Source organism: Acanthopagrus latus, chromosome 17, assembly GCF_904848185.1.
Source record: "Acanthopagrus latus isolate v.2019 chromosome 17, fAcaLat1.1, whole genome shotgun sequence".
Classification (NCBI taxonomy): domain Eukaryota; kingdom Metazoa; phylum Chordata; class Actinopteri; order Spariformes; family Sparidae; genus Acanthopagrus; species Acanthopagrus latus.
The window spans coordinates 15,516,854-15,540,282 of record NC_051055.1 but is presented as its reverse complement, the minus strand read 5'-3'; the positions used below and the strand labels follow the sequence as shown (position 1 = coordinate 15,540,282).

Genomic DNA, 23,429 nt, shown 5'->3' with positions numbered 1-23,429 from the left:
ATAAGCTCACAAAAATGTCGGCAAGGAATTATTCTTAGCCTGTTTTCTCCTTGTTATTCACCGTGCAGCATCTGAAATCAAGTTTTTCCTCTTTAGCTTTAACTAAGACGAGCCTAATTTACTTGTTTAATCATTGAAAAACATGTTTTATTCATATTCAACAGAAAGAAGAGCAGTTACAATCTTACATATTGCACCTTTAAACAGAGTACAGTTTAATATTTGGTAAGAAGATTGTGGTCTCACAAATGATAATGATTCCGAGAAGAATTTATTTGAGGTCTATCTGAAGGCTGAAATGTGTTACTTTTATCTCAACATTTGAAGGCCCTGTATACTGAAAGCTAAAAAAAAATTGAAAATTTGTATAATTTGTCTTAATTCTCTCCTGAAATATAAATACAAAAAGAGAGAGACTGTAAAGAATGCATCATTTCATTTCCTTGGTCTATGATTTACAATTAGTTCCATATAAATACATATTTAAGACAGCTTATGATTTTAGAACTAAGAATGTAACACAGCGAACATCACGTTCAGCACAACACAGTACTCAGTGAATACAATATAAATCAGTTACATGCAGAATACATGTACAGTATGTAGTTACCTAAAATGCAGCCAGTGGCCTAACAAGATGTGTGTAGAAGAGTTTGTGTAGCCTGAGAAAAAAAAAAAATACAGATGTTGTTGCGATTTTTCTGTTGTTTCATTTCCTAAAGTGCTGAAGCTCGCTGTACACATCTGACTGGACTCCATGTAACTCCTACAAAAAAAAAGTCGAATGGCAATTCAAGCAAAAAACAGATGATTTGTTAATACAACCTGGTAAATGTCCTTATTTTTTGTCTTTAAGGGCTTAGATTGTGCTCACCTGATAGGGTGATTCTGTGACCTCTGTTGCCATTTTCTTTGATACTGAGGGTGGTAGATTTCTGCTAGGCCTACCTGTGGAAAATAGATACATAAATACATTTAAAAAAGTGTTAACATCAACCTGATACATGAGCAACAACACTCTCACAAATAGGCAGCTGTACACATAAAGTCAGTGCTCACCATCATGAGTGTCCCTCCGTCTCTTGTGGTGAGTCGCAAAGCAGAACACAGAAATAGCGATGAAGATGGTCAAGACAATATCAGAGGCAATGATGCCTATTACTGTTCCAATGTTTATTACGTAACAGGAGCCAAAATCTGTGACACAGAGGCGAGGTTGTGACAACAAAATCAAAACCCACACACCATCACAATTCCAGCATCCCAAGGCAGCAACATGTTAAGGAGAGTTACTTACCTTGCTGTTCTTCTGCAGACCCTGAAAGACGAAGAGTTTGTAAAACATCAGACAAAAAACAAAACAAAAAAAAACCCCATCACAGCTACAGTTGCTCACTGTCAAAACACACACAGGAGACGCCACTCACCAAACAACGAACCCACAATACAGAGAGCGTCAGACATCTTCTTGATGTGTGTGGTTTTTTTTTTTTTGTTGGTAAAGGAGGAATTCAGAAGGAGAGGTCGAGGGCCACCTGTCCTTCTGCTCTCTTTCAAATGGCTGTTTTGTCGCACCCATAAACAAAATGCTGGATGTCTGCGATGGGAGGGTTCACAGAGGAAGTAGTGTCCGAGGGCGATACTGGCAGCTGTGTGGGGGCTGTCAGCATGTGACAGCGTTAAGAGGAAGAGGAGGGAGTCCGCTGAGAGAAGAGGAAGCTGGTGTTTCTGTCCCCGCTCCTCGTAACATCACATTCATGTGAGCGTGTGCTAGTCATAAACAAAAATCCAGTCACATGTGACCATAAGGGATTCAGGCCCTCTGGCTTGTATGTTGATAGCCAACATGAGAAGCTGTAATAAGGTCAGCTCCTTTTACACCTGCAGTTTCTGCTGAAATACATGCGATTGTATCTTCAAATAGAGAGCTTCCTCATGACCTGTGGTTTAGTGTAGGTGGGAGGCCACAGTCTCTGCTTTAGAGTGAGAGCCATCATTAAAACCACAGGTTTATCTGTAACGATGCTGTTGTGTCAGCGAAATGAAAGCACGCCTTCATCGTTCCTCATTGTTTCATGTTTTAATACTAATGACAAAATATTTCTAATGGCGAGTATACAAAAATACAGCGTGCACACGTGACGTACACATGCACAGGCAACAACAACAAAAAGTATAAAAAGGTTTATCAATAACGCAGGGGCACATGGATAAAGTTCATCATTATTAAAAGCACTTCTCAAACAAGCTGCTACAGAAGCTAATGTAGACGCCTCAGTTAAAAAAGCATGGTGATGTTCTGATACTGTGTGCATCAGATGGAAACAACTTTGAAAAATCCTTTCCGTAGCAGGACTATTTGTGAAACTTGGATGGAGGATGTGTCTCCGCAAATTTCTCCTAATTTTCTTTAACATTGTGAGATAGGGTGTTTTTCAACTTCTCTCAGGGAATTATGCACTGATCTTGATGAAAAAAAGCATATTGAGGTGGATGGTAACTACGAGTCAGCTTGTTTATAATTACACTGTTTATGTTTGCACATGTTGTGTATATATACGATTCTATTTCTTTTTCTGTTCTAGCTCTTCTTTTTACCTTTTTATTATATTGTTTATTTTTAACTGTTTTTATTGTTTATTGTGATACTGAGCTGTCTTTTGGCTGCTGTGACGCACAAATTTCTCTGTTTGTGGGACTAATAAAGGAATTCCAGATTCTGATTTGATGTGGATAAAGGCCACTGGTGGACTTTGGCAGAGGTATGTGCACTACTGAGCGCCATTCAAATTTATTTTTAAGCTTGTTCGTTCATCAGGACTCTTCCTCTGGTAGGTCGCTTGACCTTTGACCTTTCAGGAAAGAACTGGATCAAAATCCATCTTATTTACCAACTTATTAATGATTATGATTAAAACCATGATGTTATATTGTACAAAAACTTTATTAATGACTTAAAGGTAGCAGAAGGAAATTCTGGCAAAAGATAATTGAAATACTGATGCTTTGGGTCAGAATTTCAGGCCGGATACCAACCCAAAGTGTAAGAGTTTGACGACCTGGGAATGAAACTAAACAATCAATTATCTTTCCCCAGAATCACATATCCTACCTTTAACTATTTGATGAGAAACTCACGACCTGTTTCAAATGACCTGAAAATAAACTCACCGTCCAAATTTTTCACAACCTGGCAACCCAGTCATATCTCTTATTGATGCTTGATAATTTATCTGTGAGGAGTTAGTTGAACATTAACCAAGGAGCAATTATATGGACAGAGTCTTTAGCTGAGTAAAATGTGTTTACTATAATTAAAAAAACAAAAACAAACAGGTGCGATGTGATTGTGGGTTTTCACAGGAAGATAAATTCAAAAGTGCTGGTGTCATCCACAAAACAGTGAAAGACAGTGATAAACAATGAAAGCGTCCCAGAACTCAACCTTGAGAGGCTCAACAGATTAGATTGGCTTTTTGACAGGACAAAAAGAAAACACTGAATTTTTTTGCAAACGGAGACTTGAGGGGAAATTCCTTGTACACACCCTCCTAGCAACAAGCAACAAGAGACAGTTTTGATACAAATCTTAATTTTTATCTCCTCACTGGCGTCGAACAAAATCCTCTAGGTGTTATCTATTCAAGAGTGCGTTCCCTGCATAGACAGCCTACCTCCGGTTAGTGATAAAATAACCCAGCACGTATAGAGTAGGTAGATCAGACAGATATCACCGAGACGCTGAGCTGTCTTTGTCAACATGTTGTGTGTTTGACTAAAATGGCAGACAGCGTTTTAACCACAGTCACCTCAACACAAACTGCCCCGAGTCTGATCAGGTCTGCTTTGATCGTCACAGGTCTCAGTTGTCTCTGTGTACAGGATGATCAGATGGATAAGAAGAACTCCTGAAGCTAACCAGCAAGCAAGCAAAGCGACCAGCCAGCCACACACCAATACACAAAAAAAAAAAAAAACCCACTGACCAACTTATTTCATTTAATGTGCTGAAAATATCTATTATATCAACAAATCTCTTTGTACATTGACAGTGAAACACACATAGTAAAATTACTGAGTCAGTTTCTAATTTATTTATTTTATTCATTATGAATAAAGGACACTTACATAAAATCTTCAGGGCTTGAGAAAAAATACTGTTTTTAGACATTTTCCGACTGCAGAGGGCGCTGTGTGGTGGTGTCACAGTGCAATTGTTGTACTTGATTAACAGTTTTTGACCAGTCTGACACACCTCTTATTTACTGAAAAGCACAAGCTCACTTTGCGACTAATTGTAAAAGGCTTTTTAGAAATTGTTCTTCTGCTTTTAAACAGTTGTGAATCCAGTGCTTCAAATACAATAAGTAAAAGTCAATTCCCTTTGAATAAATAGTTGTGACTGTGCTTATTGCAGTGGAGATGAGGAATGGTCATAACAGCGCCACAGTCACATTGAATGGATGACCTGTGAGTATGTCATTCCAGTATGTGATTCCATATATGACCACCTCCTCCCTGGCCGGGATTGTGAAATTCAACAGCTGTGTGATTAATACACAGATTTTACAACCAAAACACACATTTTCCAATGAGACAGTACATTTTTGGACCACCTCCTTAATTGCAATACAAGAGAAACTCTTTAAATCTGAATGTAAAATATCAGGCATTTCTATGCTGATCTCCACCACCATGCTGCATAAGCTGCTACAGCTAGATAAACATGGCTGGGGATGGTGTAACACATTTTTAAAAAAAAGTGTTCCGACTAACAGCATGAAGACAGCTAAACATATTATGTCTATCGTATTCCTTTTTTCGGCAAGCCAAGCGGGAGGGTGGAAAACATACAATACAGCTACAATCTGCATCAGATGAGGTGAGGCAGGAAGAGACAGTTAGTTCTCTGTCACTCTACAATGTGACACTGAGGACACATGGTAGGAACTTCCAGATCATTTGACAGGTACCTCAGCTGGATTTGGTTACTAGTGTATGCATTGTTTTTTTTATGTGTATGTATGCTAAAGTGCTATCATTACATTTCTAAATCAGGACACTTGCAGGTTGCAGGTTGTAACAGTACAGCTCCTTGTTTGTAACTGCCCTGATAAATGAATTCTGTGATGTATTTGGTGAGATCTGGAAAATTGCTATTTGTGTCAAAATTTAAGTGCTCTAATACAAAAAAATCAGTGAGTATCTCCAGTCAGCAGAAATGTTATATATGCCAGTGACTCTTACTTCTACGCTTGAGTTAACATATTGTGATATATGTAAAAAAAAAAAAAGTAAAAGAAAATAAAATTAAAAAATGGAAACTTAAATTTAACATAACTTCAACATGTACCAAACTGTCTTTAGATTAGGTCTTGCAGTTGGCCCGGACATTCATATACACTTTGTTAGCTGTGAAGAGAAGAGAAGAGAGGAAAACAGGAAAATTACCAAATGCACAAAGAATGTGATCAAGCAGGGAGAATATTGTGATAGAATAGGTGTGATATTTGAATGATTTTAAACAAAAACGTCAACAAGAGAGAGAAAAGCTTTAAAAAATATATAAGCTGTGTGTTATAAGCAAACAACAACAACACGAAAAGCCACGGGCTGTTCTGAAAATGCCTCATTTCAGCTTCCTTGCCTCACCATTGTCTATCTTCTGACGCCGAACCCTGGCACATCGGTAGGTGACGATGACAATGATGAGGGTCAGCAGCACATCTGCGCAGACGATGCCTGCCATCGTCCCCGGCTCGATCCTGTAGCACGACACGGTGCTGTCTGGAGGACACAAGCAGACAAACGGAAAAAACGAGTGGGATGGAGGATGTGAGTTTAGAGCGACTGGAAAAAAATGATTCATCAGTTGTCGTTGGCTAGCTCTGCATCGTGATTTTTCTAAACCAAATCTATTCAATTACTATGAATTAACATTCTATTTAATGTTTAATTTGTAAAAATTGAAGTCCAAAGTTGTGTGTGTGTGTGTGTCTTTGTTTTGTTGAACATACCTGTGAGGGCCACAGCCAGGTCTTACAGAGAGAAAAGAAGACAAACATTAGCATTTTTTGCACCTCGTGCCATGCAGCAGCAGCAGCAACACATTTGTCAGTTAAATTTCCGTCTAGCAAAACGTTTGTGGTTTCATGTTCCTGTGTAAGACCACCTTCATGTATGAGTTTTGTGAACAGGAAGGAGAGGAAAGCTGTAAAAACAAACAAACACAAACTTACTGCAGAGAAACAACAGGACAATGATAAAAACACTGTTGTGTGCCATTGCCAAGTTTGTCACTTCAGCTATGTTCTTTTTCTGAAAGACAAAAAGAGGCAGACTTTGAAAACAAACTGTGTAGATGCATTCAATAAACACTCACACACTGTGTTCTAATTCTATATCCTTCAAATATTCATTGTTATTGAGTCCACCATCAAAGTATATCACCTAAACTGTTTGAAACAGGAGGTTTGACCCTTTTTTATCTGCAGCACTGAGTTCATTTTATCACACTGTGTCACACATGTTGCAAATGCTTTGGTATTAGATGAAAAGACGAAGACAATCACAAACAACTTGACAAAGAATCTCGATCAAATCATCAAATTAGATCAAGATCAAGCTCCGTTGTTTGATTTTATGAGGCAAGCTCTGTGATCGCCGTGAAAACAACCTTCCTCCCACACATGCTGCTTGTTCGTCTTCAGTCTAAAACTGCATATAAAACTATTTAGCTGTGACTTGACAGAAGGTAAACAAATGGTTAAAAAGTGGGATGAGGAAGAGAAAGTCGGTGTGAGTCAGGATCCTCATACCTGCTGCGCCCGGGCTGATCTGCTGTCCAGAATCCAAAAGATGATGTGACCCTAGTTTCCCATCAGTTTTCACTTTTGAGAGCTGACGTCACGCGTTCTTCTTCTTCCTTCCCCCGCTGGGCCGAAACTCTGCCTGCAAGCTCAATGCAGTTTAATAACAGCAGCTGTTATTGGACTAATTACTGATGGTTTAACCTGACAGATGGCACAGATTACTAAGAAAAGTAACACTTGCATGTTCCTGAGAAGTTTGTCTTCAACGTTGCACTCTGTCTTGTAAAAAAAATAAATAAAAAGAAAACACAATCACAGATAGAAAACACAACTCAAGACGATGAACAAATGCTGCATTCAAGTGCTACACCGAACCATACAGTGAAAAGTCCAGGACAGCTGCATCTTTTACACTTTAGAATACCAGCACATCTAGGTACACAAAATGTTTGTTTCTACACGAGGTAACCGAATCACTCCTGCCAGAAGATTTTCTAGTTGCAGCTGACTGGAGAACATGCGCTGAATCATCCTCAGGGCCTGTTTAATGAGACGCTGACTGCTTCAGAGATCATCTGGCCAGAGATCATGTCGACAGCATGGAGGGAAGCGTGTGGGCTGTTTCGATGCCACCCCAGTGTTCGCACTCTCACAGTCGACTCCCCTGACTCCACTCAAACGACGGATTCACGCCATCAGTTTGACAGATTTCGGCCCAGCCCCGTCAACCTCTCAATTCGCAAGCTTGAACGTTATCATGGGTGTAGTGTGGTTAGTCGTCAGTTTCACCTCTGCCTCTGAATTAGATTGATTTGGACTTGTTCTAACAGCAGATGGAGCTGTGAGACTTCTATTGACGGCCTGCATCACAAAAGATTGATGCCTTTGAAAGTGAAAATGTGACCTACAGGTTTCACACACGTCTGTTCATTGTTATATACCTGTCTCTCTCTTTTGTTTTTCTTTTTTTTTTTTCAGTAATGCTCTTTTGTTTGGACTGGAATTGCCTTAAAGCAGCACTATGTCATTTTGGAAAAAAATTCAAACTTAGAATTCTAATATTGTCAATGTTGATTTGGTAATAATACAAACTATATTTTCATGACTGAATTAACAAGCTGCTCTCAGAGGAAAATTACGGTCCACAGGACACTGTTCGAAGATAGAAAGGTGGCAGGGTCTGCCACATAAGTAAGTAAAACCATATGAAACTGTGTTGTCCTTTTAAGGTCCATTTGTTTATTCACTTTATTCTGTCATAAAAACAATGAGAGTTTGTTTATTTAGTTTGTTCAGACATAAAAATGAAACAAAAACTACACAGTGCACCTTTAACAAAAAGGCATTAACACCCAGTATTGTCTAAAATAATGCTCACCAAATTTCTGATTTCCATTATAAGCCAGGTAATACAAACAAGTCGTATAGATCAATGAAGAGTTCCCAGAATCTCAAACATTGTCCAAATCTTTACATACAATACAGAGTAGAAACACAAACATCTGTACATAAATATATGAACAATACAGCAGTTCTGTCCTATTTACATCCCGATCACCACACTGAGGTGCCTTATTATTTCATGTTCTTTTGTGTCTTTGTTGCTTCTTCTGTTTTTTTCTTTTTTAAATTGTACAAAATGTCAAATAATCAGATGATCAGAAAGAGGTAGGATTTTGAGGATTTCATTTCTGTTTCATTTGATTTTGATTAATTTAGAAGTCATAAACACAACTCATTAATATATATTTCCTAACTATGTCTGCTGTCCCTAAGTCCATAAATTTGGCTGTACTTTGGGAAAGGAGACCAGCTTAACTGGACCAAGACGGCCTCCAGCTTGTTGACCAGCCGGTTAAGGAACAAACCAGGCCCCTGCCTTTCAGAGATGTAGCATTTAGATGTTTTGTTTTTTTCCCCACCATTTTCATTTTTTGCAGTCTCCCCAGCTGATGACACTGAATCGCTCCGCTCCAGCAGTTTTAGTATCCCTGGTTGTCATTGTCCAGTTCTAGCATGGCACCTACAGTACACATTTCAACTGTGTTGTCTGATTGGAAGAAAAGTACCATTAGTGAATCAGAGAGCTCCATAAAAACTTTTTACCCAAACTTTCACACATTACAATAGATTACGACAAATGTGGGGAGGCTATTTGAAATAGCAAAAAATTCAAACTCCATTCACTCTAAAAGCAATTCATTGGACATACCTTGCTGCTCTGGTTACTTTTTAAATTGGTTAAAAATGAATCACTTTTATTTCTTTATTTGAATGACTTCATCTGTAAACAGCTCTTTCAGCTGCACACTTTTCCAGGGAGTATTTACCAAGCAAAATAGACAAATCCAATTGTTTGAATTAAATAAAAACAACAACAACAACAACAACAACAACAACAACATTTAATTCAAACAAACACACACACAAACAAAACAAAAGCCTCAAACACTTTCAAAGTTAAAGACTGCAACATCTGTCCCTAATTTGAGGTAATCTCTTTTAGGTGACTGAGCCTCACGTGGCCGCCAAAGGTTCACTGGAGCCCATGGTATAAAGTACTTAACATTTAAAAACAACTTCCATTAAATTGCCTTGAAATATATTTCACTGTATTATTACTTATTCCTGGGGATATTGTCGGGCGGTGGAAGGAATACTTCGAGGATCTCCTCAATCCCACTGACATGTCTTCCATAGAGGAAGCAGGGGCTGAGGACTCAGAGGTTGACTCATTCATCACCCAAGCTGAAGTCACTGAGGTAGTTGGGAAGCTCCTCAGTGGCAAAGCACCGGGGGTGGATGAGATCTGCCCTGAGTACCTCAAGTCTCTGGATGTTGTAGGGCTGTCTTGGTTGACACGTCTCTGCGACATTGCATGGCAGTCGGGGACAGTGCCTCTGGACTGGCAGACCAGGGTGGTGGTCCCCCTATTTAAAAAGGGGGTCCGGAGGGTGTGTTCCAACTATCGGGGGATCACACTCCTCAGCCTCCCTGGGAAAGTCTATTCCAGTGTACTGGAGAGGAGAATTCGGCCGATAGTCGAACCTCGGATCCAGGAGGAACAATGCGGTTTTCGTCCGGGCCGCAGAACACTGGACCAGCTCCATACCCTCCGCAGGGTGCTCGAGGGTTCATGGGAGTTTGCCCAACCAGTCCACATGTGTTTTGTGGACTTGGAGAAGGCATTCGACCGTGTCCCTCGTGGCATTCTGTGGGAGGTGCTCCGAGAGTACGGGGTCGGGGGCCCTCTGTTAAGGGCCGTACGGTCCCTGTACGAGCGGAGCAGGAGCTTGGTTCGCATTGCCGGCAGTAAGTCGGACCTGTTCCCGGTGCTTGTTGGACTCCGGCAGGGCTGCCCTTTGTCACCGGTTCTGTTCATTATTTTCATGGACAGAATTTCTAGGCGCAGCCACGGGCCGGAGGGGATCTGGTTCGGGAGCCACAGGATCTCATCTCTGCTTTTTGCGGATGATGTGGTCTTGTTGGCTCCTTCGGGCCGGGACCTCCAGCATGTCCTGGGGCGGTTTGCAGCCGAGTGTGAAGCGGCTGGGATGAGAATCAGCACCTCCAAATCCGAGGCCATGGTTCTTGACCGGAAAAAGGTGGCTTGTCCCCTCCGGGTTGGGGGAGAGCTACTGCCTCAGGTGGAGGAGTTTAAGTATCTTGGGGTCTTGTTCACGAGTGAGGGAAGGATGGAGCGTGAGATTGACAGGCGGATCGGTGCGGCAGCTGCAGTAATGCGGTCTTTATACCGGTCTGACGTGGTGAAGAGAGAGCTGAGTCGAAAGGCGAAGCTCTCGATTTACCGGTCAATCTACGTTCCTACCCTCACCTATGGTCATGAACTTTGGGTCATGACCGAAAGAATAAGATCCCGGATACAAGCGGCTGAAATGCGTTTCCTCCGCAGGGTGGCAGGGCGCTCCCTTAGAGATATGGTGAGGAGCTCTGTCACCCGGGAGGAGCTCGGAGTAGAGCCGTTGCTCCTCCACATCGAGAGGAGCCAGTTGGGGTGGCTGGGGCATCTGTTTCGGATGCCCCCGGGACGCCTTCCTCGGGAGGTGTTCCTGGCATGTCCCGCTGGGAGGAGACCCCGGGGAAGACCCAGGACATGCTGGAGCGACTATGTCGCCCAGCTGGCCTGGGAACGCCTTGGGATCCTCCCAGAAGAGCTGGAGGAAGTGTCCGGGGTGAGGGAAGTCTGGGTGTCCCTTCTCAGACAGCTGCCCCCGCGACCCGGTACCGGATAAAGCGGAAGAAGATGGATGGATGGATGGATATTACTTATTTAAAGTGTCTTTGAAAACCTTTACTTGTTATACTTAACGTACATTTAGCCAATAACATGAGCCACACCTGATTCAAATAATCAGTGTGTCGTCGATAGTGACCCCTGATAGTGGTCCATTCATCTGGATCAGGTCTGATGGGGCAGGAATGAACAGCATAACTCTTAACTCTTGCGACTTCCCTCACTCACAACCACATTCATGGACCGATGCTTTTTAGTGAAACACATTTTAATACAAGCATTTTGAGTCAGCTCGAAAATTCTCAAGTGATCGACTTGATCTAAATGTTTAGTCATCAGTTTCAATTTTATGTCAGCGTTCTGGGTTCTGGTTTCTCTGCCTCTGGATGAAACAGCAGATGGAGCTGTGAGACTTTTACTGACGACATACGTCACTGCAGACTGATGCTTCTGAAATTGAACAATGTAACCTACACGTTTCACACACTTTTGTTATTCATTAAGTCCCTGTTGTTTCCCCACGACCACTTTTTTGTTTTGACTGAAACTGCCTTTCAGCCAACAAGGAGGTCCAATCTCAATAAATGTAATGCAGACCTAACTGAGGGCAAAAAATTCCAGATGTGAACACAAACCTTGTAACAGTCTCTGATAGAGTCACCATTATATACATTATTCATTCAACTTAAAGCAGATTTGCCCTGTATTATCTACATGTCACCATCCTATTCTTTTATTATTGCTTTTTTTGTTCCTACTTCCTGTTTTTTTATTGTTCCCACAAGTGGAAATTCTTAGCCGCATGTAAATAAAAAGGCGATTGCATAAGAACATTTGCAATTCACATGAGAAAATGTGGATTTCCGTTCAGTTGTGAAAAATAATCATTTTTTTCATTACTCTATTTTCACTTGTTAAAAAAAAAAAAAATCAACATGCGAATAAGCAAATTTCATTTGGTTTCATGTTCCATGCTTCGTTTGTCACATCAGGAGGTTCTAATCTGCGCGTGAAAAAAAGAGCCTCATGTGTGAAAGTGAAAATTTCACATGTAGAAATGTTTCATTCATAGGTGAAAACATGAGAAGCAACTTTCACATGTGACATTTCATGTGACAAGAGGATATTGTATCTTTTTTAAACTACAATGATAATATGAATAATAATCAAGAATAAGATGACCAGAAGACGAGTTAGGATCTTAAGATTTTGTTGTTGATTGAGACGTTACAAACCCAACCCATGAATCATCACGCACGCTTTTTAAGTCTGTTTCCTTTACAGCCCTCTGGTCTCAGGGCCATTCGTCTCTTCTTAGGAAATCAGCTTTAACTGCCTTTGTTTCCACCTTTGAAACAGAGACTGACAAGGTTTTCATAACCAAAATAGAAAGCTAAACCTTAGAACACACAAGTTCACCTTTCATATACTATTTTATCTGATTTCTTCATTTGATTATCCAGTTTTCCTTATCTACCTTTTTAATCCTTTAGTCTGGACTGCCCTTTATTTCAAAATTGATCTCACTTGTTGTGTCACTTAGATCATTTCTCGCTTTGTTGTATACTGTTATATTTGTTCACATTTTACATCTCTTTGTTCTGTTATGTTGCTTGGCCCTTAGTTGGTATTTGTGGTGCAACTGGGTAGTAAAAAGTTTAGTCATTTGGTTAAGAGAGAGTCATCACTTTGTTCCAATATGATGTTTTGATATTGGTGTTTTTTCAGGTGACACAGACATTCCTGTCAGATCACGTCTAGACCATGTTACTATAAAAGAAAATACTGGCACAAATTATCAACACAAAGCTGAGAGCCAAACAAACACAGACAAATGTGAAAATTTGAAACACAAGAGCGGAACGTGCCTTCCACCGTGGGTGACACACTGATATGTGGACTAACAGAAATATTTCATTGATAATATGTTAACATTGGGGAAACTATATGTTTTTGACATGTGATTAGTTTGTTGGCAAAAAATGTAGCTTTCCAAAGATGTAGTTTTACTATATCACTTTAATTTATCTAAGCATTGCGTTAAGTATTCTGTTGTTGAATGATGTTGTTTGAGATTGAGACACAGAGCAATATTGAGGAAAGAGATTTGTTTATTTAATGTCAATACGATGGTTATAGTTTATGTAGTTAAAGTTTGTAATGTTGCACTAAAGGGAAATCCTTTTTGATTGAGTGGTGAAGTACATTTATTCAAGTGGCGTACAGTTCTGATGTACTCTATCTGAAAACTTCTATGATGACATTTAAGTCATGAGGTTTTAGAGGTAAATAGTGTACTTTTAATATCACAACATTGATTTTACAACTGCTGTTTTCTTACTTATTAATATTCTTCAGATAAACATGATCAAAATGACTGATCGATGTAGATTAAAGTACCAAACGATTGATTAGTTAACATCAGTTAGAGTAACTTCATCTGTACCAGCTGCAACATTAAATATTAAACAACAACACTGAAATGTCACTTACAAGTTGATATGTTAGTGAAATATCCAATTCTATAGGAATAGCTGTAAAAGAAACAGTACCACAGTATGAAAATACTCTATTACAAGTAACAGAAATGTGTTTGGAATTCAAGTTGAGTAAAGCAAGAGAAGCATCACCAGGAAAATATACTTAAGGTATCAAGAGTAAAAGCACTTGGCTCCTCTCAGGGTGTTAATGTCTTTTTTCAGAACCTTATAATAATCTGGATAACAATCTGTACACAGCAAGATACAGGATACTCTTCTCTTGACTTTACAGGCTCTCTGTTAGTTTTGTTCCTCAAAATTGCACTTCAGTACAGTAGTTGAGTTTTTTGCCAAGTTCAACTTTGAACCACTCATAATAATGAGCAGTTACGAGCCATTCTCTAGGTACTTTTTTGTTGATAACACTGTGCTTTTTCTTAAGCAACACTTTGAATTGGATTTGGATTATTTTCACATTAAAGTTTTTCTACTTTCATCATAGGATTAAATACTTCATCAACAATTTCCCTTCATTATACTGTGTCCCTGTGTTCCTTTGTGTTCTTGTAGTAGTTGCCGTTCGCACACCCAACAACTGCTTATCCCACTTTCTCGCACTCTTCTCAACTCTAATGATTTATGGCGGTCTGACATAACGGTGAATGTCTGGCTTCCCCACTCTGCTGCCGGAGGGCGGGGACCACAGCTGTGGGCGGTGATGGGGAACAACGTGCTCTGTGTGTACAAGCAGCAGCAGCGATAAGACAACAAGCCAGTCACACTTGAGGCAACCAGCGCGTCACAGATCGGCTCTCACACTGCTCTTTAAATCACTTCTTATCACGTTTTTAGGTTCAGAGTGGAGACCAAGAGGACGACCTGTTGAAGATTCCAAGGCAACACCGCTTCTGACATGCACTTTGATAAATGTGAGTATTTGTGCTTTTGATTTGTTTGTGAGGGGCAGAGTACAATGCGTCACTGCTCGGGTGTTGTATTTTCACGCTGAGTGCAGCCTCACAGCCTAAATGTGGAAGGGCTTGGACAGTGGCGATGACAACTTAAACTTGAAGTTTTTAGGTTGAGCCTAACTTTAGTTACTGACAGCACACTGTGATTTCTTTAAACAGTCATCCATGAGTTAAAAGTAGCGGTTCCATACACTCGAATGACTCATTACATACCAATCCCTCCATCTTAAACACTTTTGAAAAGGTTTTGTTGCAACTTTATTTGGGATTTTAGATAATAAATCAGACTGAAATGAGCCTCTGTGAACTCCATGTGTGTTTCGTAGTTATACTGTGTTTTCCAGCCCGTAGTTCAAGAGTGATTTTAGATAAAATACCTATCAGCTACAGTTAAGTGAGGCTTTCTTTCACTTTTCGCTGAATTAAACTTGAATTCGGGCGAATCCAAGAGTCAAGGCGCTTGGGGAAACCCTGATGCACCTCCACCCCTGTTCGGTTGTCTTTCAGTTCCCCTTTTCTGCGGGCGCCAGACAGGCAAGCCGTGTGACGTGAAGACAGCGCTTTCTTTCGATCATGCCTTATTTTTACACAGGGCTGAATGATTTCACAGTTTATCACGTCGTGTTGTTGAGCTTCAAAATGAGGAAACTGGCTCTGCACTGCTTCTCCCTCTCTCACAGCCAAAAGTGAAAGGTCGTCGGAATCCCCAACCTCCCACGCACATGACTCAATGTCCAGGGGTTTCCACAACTCCAATTTGAATGTAGCACAGAGTAGCCCGAGGAGATGGGGGCGATTGGCGTAAACCTCAAGTGTATATGTGTGTCCAAAGACGTCCCCTCACTCTCGACAAGCTCACTTCTAGTTTCTCTCAGCTGATGCTGCTGGGGCAAAGTGTCGCGCAAATCCTCTCATCTGGTCACTTCAACTGTTGAATATCGATTGTGAAGGTACATGTTGTGGCATTACCTCATTGCATTGAGTAACCTGTAGTAGCACCTCCTGAACTTGAAAATGAAACTCGGTGTCACTGAAATGTACTGACAGACTGATGTCATTCTTTCTGATAAAGTGATCTTTACCATTCGGTGGGGGCTTGTGGCACACAGCGCGGCACAGGAGCTCATTGTTTAGGACAGGTTTTCACCTGGAAGTGAGATTGCTGAGCGACGCTACAGCTACCCCACAAAAGTCTGAACTGGCAGGTCCATGAACTCTCTCGCATTTCTCTCTCGCAGCCTGATTTGCATTAATAGCCCTTTCTTTTTTCTTTTTGGCAACCTGTATTTGCTCTGTTGAACAGAGCTGAGCGTGAGCCCGAGCAGTCAACATTCATAGGCTCAAAAAAGACAGAAAAGACAAGAGAGACGTCACTCCTCTTTTACTTCTTCTTCTTCTTCTTCTGCGCCTCCCAGACATGTAGGTGCAACAGAGAGCACAAGGCAGCCACACGTGTTGTGGTGACGTGCCTAACACACCAAAGGCAGGAAGACGCGGTTTGCGTTTCTGCTCAGCGTAATGGAGCGAGACAGGAAGATGTCATAGAAAATGAGCAGTGGTAATCCCATGCTTAGATTTTCTGATGAATCTGTCTGCTTTTTTGCATGGCCGCACGATCTGTGTTCCTAATGGAGGAGGTTTATCTTTGCGCCCCGGTTCCACAGACACGGTGGAAATTTCACTTTATCTCTTGCACATGGGGCTGAAGTTTTTTGAGGAAACAACCTGTATGGTTGTCACATCATTTTAGCTGGAAACATCAGAATTCTGTTTTGCAATGTTCTTTCCTATTTTTTTATTGCCTTTACCTGTTTAATGGAAATGATAGTGTGTGTGTGGGGGGAACCACAGTCATTATATAATGGATTTGATACTGATGTCTAAAGGTGAGCAGAAAGTTGCCACCATGGAGAAACTGAGCAGGCAGTAACATCCAAGTCGTAACTTTTTGATGTTATTATTCAGACCTGGATGACTTAAAATCAACAATCTAAGCTTGCAGCATGATTTCCATCTTTCTTCTACAGTCTCACATTTGTCAACCCACATTTGTAGTATATGGTTTATTGACAATTTACAGCTTTAATAAAGTCAAGCTTATTCATACTCTACATTTTCATCAACTTTCTATTTGACATAATTTGTGATTCATATGTACAAAAAGAGAAAGCTCACTTAACAGATAAACCCACCTACATGTTATTCCCAGAAATGAATCTGAAAGGACAACAAGAAACAAATAATTCTGATGAATCGTTTTTGGTAAAACCACCAAACTTTGTTTTGGCGCCGCTTCTCCAATATGACAACTTCCGTCTTTGGTCTGATTTTATTAAGGGGGTTTTGACGATTGCTCAGAAACAACACATATGAGGACATCCCTCTGGGCTCTGGGGAATTGTGATTTCTCTTTTTTCTGACATTATATATAGCCAAAAGAATGAATCAACAATTGAAAATAGATTAAATGAAAAAAAGTTTTTTCTGTTTCACATCCAAACTTAAATATCCATCAGTTGCGGACACAATTTATGACCAAGTCGTCATTCCTTTTCCTTTTTCAGCGCCAAAAGAGAAGCCGTGTTGCACTCTGCCCACAGTGAAGAAGCTCTTGGAGGAGAAGAGAAGGCGTGAGACGTCCTCTGTCCCCCCCTCCTGCACTACGGCCAGCACCAGTCCTGTTCCTACAACTACCGTGACAGTACGGCAGCGCAACAACTGACTCAGCACCTCACTTAATATGATACTATATTTTTACACAGACATGATTGTTTATGGTTTCTCCATTTTTTTGCCCCTTTCTCCCAGCAGTTGTCTGCATCAGAACAATTTACCTGTACAGGTAAGATTAGGACAACTACCGCACACGCAACGCTTCAAGGTGACAGATATGGCCATCATTTTAGTTTAAAACATTCATAAAGAAAGGAACTAACATTATAAACTGAATTAGAAGAAATAACATTATTGTCACAGACTTCTATGTATTAAGTTGCAAAGATTTCTACCGAAGTTAGCGTGCTAACGAGCTAGCCGCGGGCTGTCCTGTATCATAATATCATTTTGTACAACAAGAGGCGACAGTCCCTATGTCTGTATGTCTGCTAGCAGCTACATGGCTTCCTTTCACAATGTCTGTCTGTTTCTTAACCTAATAAATAAACATAATAGACTCACAAAATGTCAGAAAAGGAACTATATAACACCTATTTTTCCTCATTAAACAAAAAAATACAACTGTATACCTTCTGAATTCAAGTTTCTATCTTTAGCTCAAATGTAGCTAACTACAGGTCTGACCTGAGCCAGTCTTGAGGGGTATTCAGGACCAGTGTAGTGTCTGGCTGTCTTCACTATGAAGCTGCTGAGAGCTGTTAACCACAGTGTAAACACCAACACTTCCCCTGTGTTCAGCCAGGGTTAGGGTTAGGACCACCTATTAACTAAGCTTACTAGCTAACGGCAGCTAGTAGCAACAGCCAAAGATAGCCTTAGCAAAGAGCATCGTTAGCAGCAGTTGATGATATGCTACCGCCTGTATTTTCTGGAGCAATGTTCAACAGGTGGTCAAATCTTTAACAGTCCATCCTCTCCATTCTAGGTGCATCAAGCAGCTACTCAGACATGGCAGTGAGCTATGAACAGTGGCCTCCAGCACCAGAGTCTGCACTCAGTTACTACAACAGCCATCCAGGATCCAGCTACATGCCGGCCTACAGCCTCCCCATGACATCCGAATATGGCACGCAGCCACAGCAGGTCTTTGGAGACGCAATGCCTCAGACTTACGTAAGTTAAAACCCCTCAACTAACAAGCTGCATCTTTAAGTGCGCAATCATACCTTTGAGTCTTAAATCACGCCCTGCATTCCTTTTAGCAGGAGTGCCCTATGCCTGTCGCAGATCCCAGTATGGCTTCTTCATGGTCTCTTCTGGGTCCCAGTCAGACCACACAGCTGGGCTTTGGTTCATCGATGGATGCCACCAAGCTGGAAGAGGCCAGGATGCTGCTGAGCGGGATGGACTACAGCCGAGCCACCAGGCAGGATGAAGATGGAGACACGTGAGTGGGGTCAAACGTTGGCACATTTCCTTTCCTGGTTGGCCTAAAACCTGACTATACTGTGTTGTTTAAGGATATTTCCCTCAATAGGAGTTTCGTTTTTGGTCCCAAGCTAACAGTGAGAGCCTTGTGTGCGGTTTGACAATCCTTAAAAAAGATGTAGTGAACCCAAATATGTCAGTGAGTCAGCTAATGCTGAGTGATTAGAAACTCAGAGAAAGTGGAAAGGCAAATGCAACTGTGAAAAGGGATAGTGAGAAGTTGGTTGTGGGGATTACAACGATTTTCCAGCCTCGCTTGAAGCTAATTTATCATGTGCTGTTGTTCTGCTAGCATCCTGCACATCTACGTTGCCAAGGGGCTCAGGGAGTGTGCCTTTGTTGCTGCAGAGAGGCTGCGGGACATAGGCAGGCTGGATGCCAAAGAACACAAGGGAAAGGTATGACAAAGTGTGCAAAGTTCTCTACTTCTTTACATCGCAAACATAACACGGGGTCATCATTTCTAAATTTAAATCACGTGTGCTCGTGCAGACTGCTTTACTGGTGGCAGTGACAGCGAACCAGCCAGAGATCGTGCAAGACCTGTTGTCATTAGGAGCGGACATCAACGCCTGTGATGTCAAAGGGCAAACCGCTCTGCACCTGGCTGCTCACTATGGCTTACCTGTCGTCCTGCAGGTGAATAATTACCCAAACACAAAACAGCCCAACTATCACAGCAGGTCAGAAAAGTTATACAGAACAGACCCTAAGATTGTTTTTTTTTTTTTTTTTGCAGGCAATTCTGTCTAGGCCAGCTGTCAACCTGGAGGCCCGCAATTTTGAAGGTAATTTAAGGTTTTACCAGTTGTTAGTACAGTGTAAATAACTAATAAACAGGGAAGCTCGCCATGTATTAGAATTTGGATCACGTTTTCAGCACCACCAGTTCAAAAACATTACAGCCTCAGACGCACAAAAACTGACATGGGGCTCATGTTGCCCGTGTGTCGGACAGAAAGTTACAAAGACTACAGCCAACTATGGCCTCTGTATCTACCATTCAAAGTGGGACAGAACCGTTCATATGACAAAGTAATGTTTTTCACACCGCTCTCACCATATGGCAACTTCTGATTTAGAATATGTCTGATTTAAGTTGCACATGGCGTTAGCAGAGATGTGTAGGTTAAAATTTAGGAAAAAAATGCACTAAATGCCAGGGGTAACTCACGATTCACTGCGAACACGATAACATCACGATACAGAAATTCTGCAATGATCAATACTTTGCAAGACAATCATCTATCGACACATCATGATATCTGTCCAACTGAAGAATGCAAAATACTGGTAAAAAGGGCAAAGTGCAGGAATTATGTATTTATTCACTGCAGTTTCACAGACTTTGATTCCAACTCAGATGAAACAATGTACAAAAAGTGCAAGAACTGAAGGTCTCAGTGCCTCTTTATCATACACACTGACCGCATCTTTTCCATGTTAACGTGTGCCATCATTATAGTGTGTCACCTGTCTTAATTAAAATATTATATCTGATATATTATCAATAATCACATCTCATGAGGAAGTATTACGATATATTGCTGTATCAATATTTTTTCCCACCCCTGCTAGATGGTTGAAATCATGACTCTACAACGAAAGGCTGAAGGGGATCTCGTTTCTCTCCTCATGCACTGATTTGCTTTAGTTGAACCAACAACCAGGACGCAGATGCTCACTCAAACTCAGAGAAATCCGTGATTTTACACAAGATACTAGTACGTTTAAGTCAGTCGCCTGTCACTGTAACTTCAAGGAGCGAGTGAAAGACTGATGACGGAAGTTGGCAAATGTGACTTAACTTAATGTTGATGCAACTTTAAAACTCGTCCGTGAACATAATAGATTTTCGTCAGCAGTGCTGGTTGCTCAGCAGTGAAGACCCCCATGATCCTGTGGAACTCACGCCTTTTTTTGTTTTCTTTTGATTGTGACACCCCAAGTGTCAGAAATGACTCACTATGCCTTTGATTAAAATGCGACATGTGTCTCCTTCTTAAACTCAGGTATGACTCCCCTCCACTGTGCGGCCATTTCTCACAGTTTAACCATGAAGGCTCTCTCCAGCAGTGGGCTGGTTGATGTTAATCTTCAGAACAAGGCTGCGGAGAAGCTCTCCTGCGTGCAGACGCTTCTCAATTACGGGGCGTTCCTGCTCAGCCAGGTAAAGGACGGTTTCCCCCAGTTTCTGAATGTCATATGAGCAGTTAAAACACAAATAAATGAACAGATCAGTAACCAGTGGGTCAGCAATCAGGTACAGTAACATCAAAGTCTAGCGTTCTAAACGCTGACATTTCAGTCATAGTTATAGTTCATAGGGGAAGTGGTTTATCTAACTATGATGATGTCATCAGTTCATCTTAGTTTCCCCCTCCCTAGTTGCTCTTTTGTGTTTGACACTAAACTTTTCAGTCTGACTTGTGGTTTTGTCTTGTGGTTTCATTCTGTTCTTTCCATCACTTCCAATCCTCCAATTCCAGGAAATCAAAAGTAACAAGACCGTGCTGCACTTGGCTGTCAAGGAGGGGAATGTTGATCTGGTGCGATATCTGCTCAGGATTCCCCTGCAAAACATGAAAGACTTTGTCAACTTGAAAGTGAGTCCCACACGGACGTGACACTCAGAACTGGATCTTAAATATGCTTGTGTGTTTTCGGGTGACTATGTGAATGTACAAACATCTGCCATACTGTACAAACACCTGACTGTAAGCCCTCTGAGTCATGCTGCAATTGTTCTCTATAGGCTCACGGCCACACAGCTTTACACATGGCAGCTGGTCTCCATGGTAACCCCCACCAGGCAGAAATCCTGCGGCTGCTGCTGAGCCGGGGAGCTGATCCCAGCATCCGCAACCTGGAGAACGACCAGCCAGCTCACCTGCTGCAGAGCGGCCTCCAGGGAGAGCAGGTGAGCCGCCCCATCATTTTAACAGCCAGCCAGAGACGCCTCGTCTCAGTTGTTGTCAAGGGTAATTGGTAATCATCCTAATTTATCTTTTCATTTCCAGCTCAAGCTCATGCTGAAGAAACGGAGTGCTTCCTCCCGTCGACGTAACGTGTCCTTACAGGACCAGGAATGATTTGAACCACTTGTAATCCCCATTTAGAGGGAATGAGTCTTTAACATGTTGCCTCTGTTGACAAGGGGATTTATTGTTATGTTGTTTTGGGAGTCTCTGGCCTATATTTTATTAACAAACTCGTTGATCATATTAATCTCTCTATACAGTTTGCATTGAACTATGGATGATGAACCTTAAATTACCTCTGATTTAGTGTCTGTAAAAAGATAGTGCTTTATTTATTTTTCCATGCAGAGGGTGAAACATTTCACTCCTCCATGGAGCCGTTTTAACAAACTGCTCCTGTTGTTGTTTTATTTAAATTCTGACTGTTAGAGACACTTCAATTTAAGTATTTATTCTGGCCCAAAAATATATATATTTAGCATTTTAAAATGAAAAGAAATGAAAAACATTCTTCTACGCACAGAGTGAAGTGTTATAGTAACGCTCAAGAAATAGTTTGCCTACAACATCGACTTTTACTTTAATTTCATACATATGTATCATCCCGTTTATTTCAGTTCTTTCTATAATGTTGAGCCAATGTGAAAAAATTAAATAACTTAGTCTAATTAATATAAATTAATGCAGTCTTATACATAAATGTTGGGTGTTTTTTCTTCTACTTCTACTTCTTCTTCTACTTCTAAAAGTGATTTTAAAATGTTTAGTGTTCAAGAATTGTACAGAAAAGTCTTCTTTCTGTCTCCTGTCATAATCTCAAATCTCACAGTCAAATAATCTAGTTATTTGCATTTATTCACATTGACTCAACATGATAGAAAAACTTGGCATTAAATGGAACATTTCACATTGAACCTATGTGATAGAAATGTATACTTAATGGTGCATTATTTAAGAATAGGAGGCCTGTTGCCTTCATACTCATGGGGTGGGCAGCATATCACTAGAATAACCGCTAACTCCCGCTAACTGTAACTACCGTTAGCTTGTCAGCTCAGTTAGCTGTGCAGCTAGCGGTCAAGACTGGGAGCTCTGAGCACTGGGGAAATGTTTGTGCTTACATCACTAGCACAGGAGCTGTAGACCAGTACAGGCTGTGACTAGCTGGTTCGCATGTTTATTTTAGCAGACACCATTGTGTCAAAACTGCTGGTTTTTCACATTCTCTCGATAATTTCTGGTAATTTTTGAATGTTTTTCAACAAAAAAATTCTTTCATATTGCACCTTTAAGTTCACTGAGAGTCAGTGTTTTAGGCTAATTGTTTCTGGCTAGTTCTTGTTTTCAGTGTATAGACTGTGCTGTGGAAGGCGGAGTCGTATTCATTTTCCTCAGAGGCTACGCTCCCGGGTTAATGTTGATTTCTATGAAATCGTTAAGTATCACCTCCAGGACAATGTCCCTGAAACCCCTCCGACCCTCTCGTTGAAAGCCCCCAACACGATAAGTTATCATATTGATACACCGAGTGACGGTTATGATTTCAGTCAGCATGTGTGCTTATGTTAAGAATGTGTGTGTTCAAAGTGAGAATAATCAGTCCTGTAATTTAACTTTCTTTCTGTATGCATCATACTTTTGTGTGTATCATCAGGTATTTTCTATTGAGAAAAGGAAACTTTACTGTGTAAAACTGCTATGTATTTGAAACCGATTGCGACGACGAATGTTCTTATCACAGAGACATTACATGAGTAAGTGCGGTGACAAATCGTCTGACTAACTGTACATTTTAGTCATGAGTCATGAATAAAAGTACAACAACA

The 23,429-nt window shown here is 41.0% G+C and overlaps 3 protein-coding genes across 5 annotated transcripts; 1 reads left to right on the top strand and 2 right to left on the bottom strand.

Annotated features, from left to right (window-relative positions):
• Positions 1 to 254: 254 nt before the first annotated feature.
• LOC119006419 (transmembrane immune signaling adaptor TYROBP) lies at positions 255 to 1,647 on the bottom strand. Its single transcript, XM_037075124.1, has 5 exons — positions 1,428 to 1,647; positions 1,298 to 1,318; positions 1,060 to 1,197; positions 875 to 948; positions 255 to 766 (listed from the first exon to the last, which is right to left on the bottom strand). The coding sequence occupies exons 1-5, from the start codon at positions 1,462 to 1,464 to the stop codon at positions 710 to 712; spliced, it is 327 nt and encodes a 108-aa protein (XP_036931019.1). The 5' UTR covers positions 1,465 to 1,647; the 3' UTR covers positions 255 to 709.
• Positions 1,648 to 4,079: 2,432 nt separating this feature from the next.
• hcst (hematopoietic cell signal transducer) lies at positions 4,080 to 7,607 on the bottom strand. Its single transcript, XM_037072848.1, has 6 exons — positions 7,193 to 7,607; positions 6,819 to 7,087; positions 6,240 to 6,318; positions 6,018 to 6,038; positions 5,653 to 5,787; positions 4,080 to 5,412 (listed from the first exon to the last, which is right to left on the bottom strand). Exons 3-6 carry the CDS (start codon positions 6,283 to 6,285, stop codon positions 5,369 to 5,371), a joined length of 246 nt encoding a protein of 81 aa, XP_036928743.1. The 5' UTR covers positions 6,286 to 6,318; positions 6,819 to 7,087; positions 7,193 to 7,607; the 3' UTR covers positions 4,080 to 5,368.
• A 6,706-nt stretch (positions 7,608 to 14,313) lies between these two features.
• Positions 14,314 to 23,429, top strand: LOC119005334 (NF-kappa-B inhibitor delta). Of its 3 annotated transcripts, none has more exons than XM_037072870.1 (12): positions 14,314 to 14,476; positions 17,083 to 17,219; positions 17,330 to 17,360; positions 18,120 to 18,307; positions 18,397 to 18,581; positions 18,915 to 19,020; positions 19,115 to 19,261; positions 19,362 to 19,410; positions 20,635 to 20,792; positions 21,112 to 21,228; positions 21,378 to 21,542; positions 21,643 to 23,429. In XM_037072870.1, the coding sequence occupies exons 1-12, from the start codon at positions 14,461 to 14,463 to the stop codon at positions 21,712 to 21,714; spliced, it is 1,371 nt and encodes a 456-aa protein (XP_036928765.1). In that variant the 5' UTR covers positions 14,314 to 14,460; the 3' UTR covers positions 21,715 to 23,429. The 3 variants fall into 3 exon arrangements, with proteins under 3 accessions (XP_036928765.1, XP_036928766.1, XP_036928764.1); XM_037072871.1 differs by having other exon boundaries at positions 17,327 to 17,360; positions 18,400 to 18,581; XM_037072869.1 differs by having other exon boundaries at positions 17,327 to 17,360.

What these genes read in the sequence shown, in the direction of transcription:
- LOC119006419 (XM_037075124.1), bottom strand. Translation starts at nt 1,464, where the DNA reads ATGTCTGACGCTCTCTGTATTGTGGGTTCGTTGTTTG. An exon ending in GTCTGCAGAAGAACAGCAAG is followed by an intron (nt 1,198 to 1,297) that starts GTAAGTAACTCT and finishes TCTGTGTCACAG; the next exon opens with ATTTTGGCTCCTGTTACGTA. An exon ending in ACGGAGGGACACTCATGATG is followed by an intron (nt 949 to 1,059) that starts GTGAGCACTGAC and finishes TATTTTCCACAG; the next exon opens with GTAGGCCTAGCAGAAATCTA.
- LOC119005334 (XM_037072869.1), top strand. An exon ending in CAGGATGAAGATGGAGACAC is followed by an intron (nt 18,582 to 18,914) that starts GTGAGTGGGGTC and finishes TTGTTCTGCTAG; the next exon opens with CATCCTGCACATCTACGTTG. An exon ending in GGAGGCCCGCAATTTTGAAG is followed by an intron (nt 19,411 to 20,634) that starts GTAATTTAAGGT and finishes TCTTAAACTCAG; the next exon opens with GTATGACTCCCCTCCACTGT.
- hcst (XM_037072848.1), bottom strand. Translation starts at nt 6,285, where the DNA reads ATGGCACACAACAGTGTTTTTATCATTGTCCTGTTGTTTCTCTGCA. An exon ending in TGTCCTGTTGTTTCTCTGCA is followed by an intron (nt 6,039 to 6,239) that starts GTAAGTTTGTGT and finishes TCTCTCTGTAAG; the next exon opens with ACCTGGCTGTGGCCCTCACA. An exon ending in GCGTCAGAAGATAGACAATG is followed by an intron (nt 5,413 to 5,652) that starts GTGAGGCAAGGA and finishes TTCTCTTCACAG; the next exon opens with CTAACAAAGTGTATATGAAT.